The sequence below is a fragment of the Nuphar pumila genome, chromosome 2 (assembly GCF_984573655.1).
Source record: "Nuphar pumila chromosome 2, dmNupPumi1.hap1.1, whole genome shotgun sequence".
In the NCBI taxonomy this organism is placed as follows: domain Eukaryota; kingdom Viridiplantae; phylum Streptophyta; class Magnoliopsida; order Nymphaeales; family Nymphaeaceae; genus Nuphar; species Nuphar pumila.
This window is the reverse complement of record NC_143250.1, coordinates 147,158,601-147,167,468: the sequence shown is the minus strand read 5'-3', so window position 1 is coordinate 147,167,468 and position 8,868 is coordinate 147,158,601. Positions and strand designations below refer to the sequence as shown.

Here is an 8,868-nt window from a genome sequence, read left to right as displayed (position 1 = left end):
CAAATTACGATGCAATATGATGCAGACACACATGGGGATACATGCCGGTGTGCATCTTATTCGTGGCGCTCTTTGGGAACACCCAAACATGAGATGGAGTATCGGCCCTGTTCGAGGGAGGGGGGGGGGCATATAACCTTCTTTGATTGTGTGTCTACCGAGCTGGGTCAGGTCAGGTACCTGACAAAAATCATAACCCAAACTCAGCCTGCGTATTTCTTGGGTTGGGTTCCGGTCGAACCGAATATCATTAGTGCCAGCATTTTTTATGCTCGTACCCAAGAATTTGGGTTTGGGTCAGTTTGGGTACATCGTACAACATTGACTCGTTGACATGCCTATCTGCCACATATTAAAAAGCTAGGAAGATATATGCCTTTAACTTTTTTAATGATGATGATGATACCGATAGTAGCATCTGAAGCACTAATAATAATGAGAATGATAAATGGATATTAAGTGTTTGGATCTGGATATTCCAAAATTTCAACGCTGTCTGGTTTACACTGTACATACGACTATGATGCAGCTGGTGGCTGATATAGGTCTGAGTAACATATGATTCCCCTCAGTCCAAATCTGGAAGTGATTGGATCCTGTTTGTATCTGATCCAGATGCGACATGTTTTCTGGTTAGATTCATTGATCTTAGCCATATGCCAAAGAGGGTATGGTTGTCAATTGTCAGGTCCGAATGCACAAGCCGGATCTCAGGCTTCTGACATAGCAAAGGACGTGGACTTACAAATGGGTTTGGTTATATGGGATCCTCGGATTAGATCAGGCAGGAATTTGGACCCGGGCATGGAAGTGATGGTTTTTTAACGGACCAGATCATTGCAACACGGATCAAAGTCATACGGCACATGATCATACCCATACTCAGATTTTGCCACGTGTCTTCCTACCTTTCATGGCACAATCTGAACCATGGTATCAACGGTTAAGATTACCATATCGTGTCAAGTGGAAAGCTTTACTGGACTTTCTTTGGAAAGGCAAATTGGGGTTAAGGAGACCCACTACACCAAAAAGAACTTATAGTGACAAGGGGGTTCTGCAGGGCGCAACTAATGGAAGAGAGAAAATCAAAAGAAGTGAAAGATGTGGGCCTGATCGCTTCGCTTGGATCGAGTACGGAGGACATGAAATGAATAATGGATCAGGGATAAAGGCTAAAATCAAAACCCGTGCCTGGATGCTCGCCCCCACCTCATCCCCGATCTCGGTTAAGAAAATTGCTATTATACTTTTGCATATATTATAAAATCATATATATTTAACCTTATTATAAAACACTTTCTCGGATTTCTTCTCTCTCCTTCTTCTAACAAGTTGTGCAGGCTTTCATTAATTTATCTTCTCTCATTCTTCTAATGACGAAAGGTGACATCGGCAGAAGGATCGAGGAAACGGAGAATATAAGACATGAAACGGATAATGGACCAAGGATGAAGGTTAAAATCAAAACCCGTGTGGAAATGAAGGTGAGAATGGAGGGCAAAATTTTGAGACGGGGTCTACTGTCGTCCCTTGTTAAGAGATTAACAGTGTCTGGCACCACTTGATAGAATCAGTGATGGCCCAAGTGGTCACCATTAGATATTTTTTGTGATGTCCTTGCTAGGCTGTCACTAATTACGTAGTCATCCCTACCGGTTATATAACTATACCATTGGGTTTTGAACCTACAACGTCCCAATACAAAGTGGCGTGCACTAGCTGCTCCTACCAGATCCCCCCCCCCACCCCCATTCATTGGTAGCTTTAATTAATGGTCTTTGCCATGTTTAAAAAGTTCGCCATGTTTGTCAAATCATGAAATTTAAAGCTCTTAACAGATCTCATTATATGATGTGATTAGATGTAGAACTTGTTTTTAACTAAAGAAACCAAGCAGATCATATCCTTAAGGCTTGGTCTAATTAAAAAAACTGCTACAATAGTTTTTTTTAAAGGCAAGCTGGGCTTAGGCAGACCCATACCATTGGGATTTGAACTTGCGATTCCCAACACAAGGTGTCGTGCACTAGGTGCTCCTACCAGACAAGCTGAACCCCCATTGGTTGCTACAAAAGTTTTTATATAAAAATCACTTAGCAAATGTTTTCCTAACTTTTTTACTTTTGATAGATCCGACCCTGTCAGTATTGCTGTTTCAGCCGATTCTTATCGTATTGGCAGAAAATTGATACAAAATTGACCAGATTCGGGGTATTTTTAAAATAAATCTTAATAACAGTCAAAATAGTGTTTTATTTTTCTTTTATAACACATACCATTTGTGGTTAAAAGTAGGCCTGAACGGAATCGCCTGATTCCATATATATATATATATATATATATATATATATATATATATATATATATATATATATATATATATATATATATATATATATATATATAAATGAGTAATGATAGGATGCTCTCAAAGCACCTACTCTCAGCTAATAGAAGCTTTAGATTTTCAAATTTCTTAAACTTTTTTGTTGATAAGATTATAGATATGATCTGTAAAATTTTTAAGACCTTTAAAAATCAACGGAAGAAAAACTTATTTTTATGTAAAAAAACATTACCCTAATCTTGATTTCTATCAAATAAACTACATTGAATACTTCTATAAGGTCTTGAGAAGATGCAACCTCCAACAATAATTTCTAGTATGCTCCGAGACGTTACTCTCTCTCTCTCTCTCTTTATATTTATATATATATATATATATATATATATATATATATATATATATATATATATATATGAGAACTAATGTGTGAACCGTAAGGATGTGATTTTCATACTTGTTTTATAAGAACCTGCTTTTGAATCATCCAATTTTGACGCATAAATGAGATTTTTTTAAGGCTTTAAAATCAATGCCTCATATAATCTTCATAATTTTTCAAGCATTCAAAAATCACATTTTTTTCATCGAAAATGCACGATCGAATGTTTGATCCTAACAAATTCAGAATGTCAAGCACGTCCGCATGACTGAATTTAAAAAAAGTGTCGTAAATGCCCATATTTTTAGTTTTTATATTCTAGTGAATATATATATAGAGAGAGAGAGAGAAAAAAGGAGAGGAGAGAGAGTTGGGTGTGGGTGAGGGGAAAGCATCGTATGCACATGGGTTTTGGCGTTGAACGCGTTTTATCCGATTCCTTAGCGTTGAAGCATTCACGTTTGGCTCTTTTGTGCTGTTTCAAACATTCAATAACCGTCTCGATACTGCTTTGACCATCTCTTTTTCTCTCTCTCCCTCTGGTCTTCTCCAGCCTTATATAAACCAACTTACAATCCAAACAGGTGAACTCTCTCTCTCTCTCTCTCTCTCTCTCTCTCTCTCTCTTTGAATGCTCTATTCTAACGATCAGAAAAGTCTCAGAATGTTAGATTATGAAGAGATTTCATGGGTTATTATCTCTTTCGTTTCAAGGCTTCTCAACTCTATGAAGGTAATTAGGAAGACTTTGCCCATGGCTCTCAGCCCCACTGCTGTTGCTGCTGTTCTCTCTCCCTCTGCGGTCACTCCCTCATCCTCTCTCTGTTCTTTCCCATGGATGAAGGTTGCGGCCCCTCCGCTGGCTTTTGCCAGACCGATGCAGGAGCCGCTGAGTATCTCTCATGTTGCTGCCGGTGAAGATAGTGCCAAGCTCGCTGGAAAGCTCAAGAGGAAGCGGCCGCCAGCGTTGGTCATCCCGGTTACGTATACTACGGGCTGTGAGGAGTTCGGTGGGTTGGAGCCTGAGGAGAGTGTGGTGGAGGTTGAAGAGTCTGGTTTTTGTGTGGTTCATAAGAAAGGCAGGAGACGTGTTATGGAGGATGGCTATGGAGTCATCACTGACATCTCCGACGATCCCAAACAGGTATGATCACCACCACCACCATTGTCACAAAAAAGGCAGATATCGATGGTAAGCCCTTGGAGTTTTATGCTCAGCGACCGTAAGTACGGCATGCAGAGCCAGCGCAACTAGGTTTATGATCCTAGGGTACTTAATTTATATGAGTAAAAAATAATTAAAAAAAGAACATGATAATTACAAATTATTGTTTATTTTGAAAACATCATGATTTTAAAAGCACTTTTTTCTATATATATGTATATATATGTTCTTAAGATTTTCTCAAGAAAAAATAAGTTTTTCAAAATAATGAAAGATGTTTTTTACTAGCTAATATTTTCTAGAGAAAGCTTTTTTCCTGTGATTGCCACCATTATAATCACAGAAACCACTACCACCACCACCATCATTATTGCTAATGAATAATTTCAAAGCTCAATAGAGTACATTTGATCCAGACTTTAAGTCAATGGATTGATTTGAAACAATAAATTAGCCAGTATACAATTAGAGACCTTCTCTAGGGCAGGTAAATTAGCCACTAGCCTACATGGAGCAGGGTGAACCGACCAGACAGGCTGTAGATGGTTGACTGACCTATATATGGTTGAGCCAACTGTGCCGATTAAGTAAAGAAATTGGGTTCAACTTCAATCATATAGCCAAAAGCCAGGTCAAACTGTGACTAGGAAATTTTCAACCCCCTACTTAATTTAGTCGTCGAAAGACTTGACTCAGTCAAAAAATGTTATAAAAAAAAAACAGAAAATAAAATATATACCATACCCCTGAAGTCAAGAATCCTAATTGTGATTGAAAGGCAGATTATCAACCCGCACGGATCCTATCATTTGAAATAGGATGGGTTTCATCAAACATTCAATCCTAGCCATCCAATCAATGACTAAATGGCTCTACTGGATGGCTAGGATTGAATATACGATGGAACCCATCCTATTTCAAATGATGGGATCCGATTTGGAGTCGTGTGTACCATGACCAAATTCCTAAACTTTGACCATTGAATAATGCACCTAGCTAGTGTCACACGGACACTTTATTTAGCCAGTGTTTAGTGACTCGACACGATACCTGGACACACCATGTGATGTGTATAAAATATTTTGATATTATTTCTAATCATTTTAATAATATTCTCAATAATAAATAAAATTTCATGTATTGACATATCAAAAATATTTTTTTACTGATTAAAAAATAAGGAGCTGTGTCCCCGTTTCCTATTTTGCAAAAAAGAAATTGTGTATTTGTGTCTCTATCAGTATCGTCTGCCTAAGTGTAGGTATCCTTGTGACTAGGGATGTCAACAGGTCGGGTTTACCAGGACCCGACCTGTACAAAACCCTATAGGGTCCGGGGACACAGCTCTTATCGGATCCGAAGGTCATAAATAAGAAGACTAGGAATGGTCATAAATAAGAAGACCCGATTAAGACCCAGGTCAGGATCCGAAGGTCCAATTCACATATGGAACCAGGATAGTTTGTGAAATTTTATACAAGACCTAGGCCCGGTTCCAGTTTCGACCCACAAATTTTCAATGTAAAACTGTTCAACAAATATTATTTTACCGGGTATGGTTCATGTAGTTCTTATAGGGTTTGGGTATGATTTCTCTTGTGGTGGGTCCAAATAGACCCGAGTCCGTATCCGATATCATACCCGGAATTCGGGACCAGATCTTGTTCCTCCTGGGTCCGAACCAAATCCGCCCACACCCCTACTTGTGAGATAGCCCTAATTTTCTGCATATTTATTGATGGAGTGTGGCATTTTTTTTTCGTTTTTTGGGTTTAAAAACAGGCATTCTTTGGAGTATTTGATGGGCATGGTGGGCGTGGGGCCGTTGATTTCGTGACAGAAAAACTTGGCAAAAATATTGTATCAGCCATCAAAGATGCTCACAGTGAAGAGGAACATGCTTTTGAAGAAGCCATCAAAGCTGGCTACATGACCACAGATAGGGAATTCTTAAGTCAGGTAACACCTCTTTCTCTCTCTATCTATCTATATATCTATATATCTATCTATCTATCTATCTATATATATATATATATATATGTGTGTGTGTGTGTGTGTGTGTGTGTGTGTGTGTGTGTGTGTGTGTGTGTGAACATTTTGCTAACTACCTATGGACATGATAAACTTCTGCTTACAGGGTGTCAGCAGTGGAGCTTGTGTAGCTACTGTGTTGGTTAAAAATGGCAATATATACACCGCAAATGTAGGGGATTGCAGAGTTGTCCTGAGTAGAAATGGAGCTGCAATTCCTTTGACAAGAGATCACAGAGTCGACAGGGACGAGGAACGCGTTCGAATAGAAAAAATCGGTAAGGAAAGACAGACAATGAAGAAATGGTTTGAATGGTTCTTTTTGGAGTGATTAGTCTATAATTTTTTTTATTTGATTCATCCTCTTTATTTTTTTTTATCATCTTTTAGGGAGGTTATGTGGATTGCATCAATGGAGTTTGGAGAGTGCAAGGCTCATTGGCAGTTTCTAGAGCCATTGGAGATGGCCATATGAAGGAATGGGTGATTCCTGAACCAGAGATCAACAAAATGAAGCTCACATCAGATTGCGAGTTCTTGATCATGGCTTCAGATGGTTTGTGGGATAAGGTATGTTGCAAAACATATTATAACCTGGTTGGCAATTTCTTAAGATTTGATGCAGTGGACAGGAGGATCACTCACTCCTAAACCCCACAAAATCGATACCTTAGCTAAAACTTTAATTTCTACAAAAAGCAAGAATTAATAGAAAAAGAACAGAAAATAAAAAATAAATAACTTGAGATCAATAAAAATCCATTCATCAAGCTCTCGACTCCTTTCCACAATGTATATTTATAGTAATAAAAGAAAAACCCTGAAAAACCTAATCCGACTAAGGATTAGAGATAGATTTGATGTCAAATAAAATCCAAAACATGACCCTAAACTAAGATCCAAACTAGGTAATTACAAAAGACCATAAATAATCAAAATGGACCAATCAACCCGGTAGAATCCCCACCTAAGAAATTTCTTTTCTTTTGACCCTCTGTTAACATGTCAAAATTTGGGTAGTTAAATATTTTATTAGTTATTTAAGTCGTTCTATAGACCATAACCGCAATTTAAACTACGGTGGTATTGTGTGATTGTGATTCTACCATATATATCTAGGGGTGCCAACGGGTCGGGTTTGGTTCAGACTTAGGTGGAACCAGACTTGAACCAGATTTTTGGGTATGGTATCGGGTACAGACCCAGGTCTAATTGGGTCCACTATAAGAAAAAACATACTCGGACCCGATAAGAACTATGTGAACCAAACCCCGGACCATATCCGGTAAAACCATGATTAATTTTTATCATTTTTACATTGAAAATTGTGGGTCTTAATCGAAACTCAGGTTAGATCCGGGTCCATGTATTAACTAGACCTTCGAGTCCGGACTCAGGTCTTAATCGGGTCTTCTTATTTGTCACCGTACCCAAACCCTATAGGGTTTGGTTCAGGTCCGGACCGGGTAAACCAGGCCCGTTGACACCCCTATATATTTGTTCCTGTTGGTAATCATTTCTTTGGCATTACGACCTTTACCAAAATCATAATGTTTATGGATCAACTTTATTAATGAATTAATTTCACTTGACTGTCCGTGGCTCCTTTGTATGTGCAGGCTAGATGTTTGTAAAAAAAAACTATAATTTTTTAAACAAAAAAATAATAGACGCCGATATAGACAACATTCATAAAAATGATATTTTAAAATAATCTTTAAAAAGTAGCATCATAACCCGTTAAATAAAACACATGTTTGTGGTGTTGTTTTTTAATCAGAACCCATTCAATGAAAATTCTACTGATTTTAGCCGAGGGGGGGGGGGGGTTGTAAATGAATAAAAATAAGAAAAAAAATCAGTATTCATGATAAACAATAATATTAACACCATATCATACCAACAAATATCACATAAACAGTTGGTTGGTTCCTTGTCTACAATCTAACAATTTTGTTATGGCAGGTGTCTAATCAGGAGGCAGTTGATGAAGTTTTAAAGAACAGGATCACAATTGAATCTTCTAGGAATTTGGTGGACGTGTCATCTTGGAGAGGCAACAAGTATGATATCACAGTTATGGTCATAGACCTTAAGAAGTTCATATAGAACATGAAGATATCAAAGATATCATCTCTGCAATGTGCATCTCACAATGACACAAAAACCGGAAGACCAAGGAGGGCTTATTAATTTATCTATTCTAGATGGCTACAAGAGATTATCGGCCAATTTCCAACCATATAAGGCCGTCCAGTAGCCAATTTTGTAAATGTTAAATATTAATTAATTTTGATTAATGTTTAATTCCTTGGATAACAAATTATCCATGTAGTTCATGGCATGGGGTCGATGTGTTTCCAATTTTTTTGTTCAAATAAAATAATTAAGCCCCAAAGGGATTTGGCGCAGTGGGATGGGCCTAGGCTGCTAGGTAGGTGGTCTAGGTTCAAATTCCATTGGTGTCACCCTAGTGCAAGCCGAAGCGAGGCTACTCCCTGTGGGCAAGGGGTAATTACGCTCACGAAGTTTTACACTGTTAGGACACTGATCGTAAGTATGTCAAGAAGAGATCGGATAGGTCTCTGCGACTGTTTCTTCGTGTAAACACAAAATAAATAGAAAAATTAAGACAACCACTTGGCATGAATTCAGTAGTGGGCCTATGACTTACTAAACTCTCTTTGCATCTTTTATTTGTGATTAGGGGTGGGCAACCAGCCCGGAAGCCCGATGGTTCAAGCTAGCCCAGCCAGCTATGGGTCGGGTTTGGGGTATGCTTTTAGGCTGGAGCCCGTTAGGTACCGGGCTAAAACCTGGCCCATTATATACTTGGCTCGGGCTACTGGGCTGGCTCAATGGGCTTGAGTTATTTATTTATTTTTTTAATAATATAAAATTTTTAAAAATTAACTATCACATAGTAACTTGGATAACTATTAT

At 38.2% G+C, this 8,868-nt stretch overlaps 1 protein-coding gene across 1 annotated transcript; it reads left to right on the top strand.

Moving 5' to 3' along the window:
• The first annotated feature begins 3,378 nt into the window (after positions 1-3,378).
• LOC149847555 (putative protein phosphatase 2C 74) lies at positions 3,379-8,269 on the top strand. Its single transcript, XM_089994212.1, has 5 exons — positions 3,379-3,873; positions 5,677-5,853; positions 6,032-6,203; positions 6,320-6,495; positions 7,891-8,269. Exons 1-5 carry the CDS (start codon positions 3,394-3,396, stop codon positions 8,032-8,034), a joined length of 1,149 nt encoding a protein of 382 aa, XP_089850338.1. The 5' UTR covers positions 3,379-3,393; the 3' UTR covers positions 8,035-8,269.
• The last annotated feature ends 599 nt before the right edge of the window (positions 8,270-8,868 follow it).

What these genes read in the sequence shown, in the direction of transcription:
- LOC149847555 (XM_089994212.1), top strand. Translation starts at nt 3,394, where the DNA reads ATGTTAGATTATGAAGAGATTTCATGGGTTATTATCTCTTTCGTTTCA. An exon ending in ATAGGGAATTCTTAAGTCAG is followed by an intron (nt 5,854 to 6,031) that starts GTAACACCTCTT and finishes TTCTGCTTACAG; the next exon opens with GGTGTCAGCAGTGGAGCTTG. An exon ending in CGTTCGAATAGAAAAAATCG is followed by an intron (nt 6,204 to 6,319) that starts GTAAGGAAAGAC and finishes TCTTTTAGGGAG; the next exon opens with GTTATGTGGATTGCATCAAT.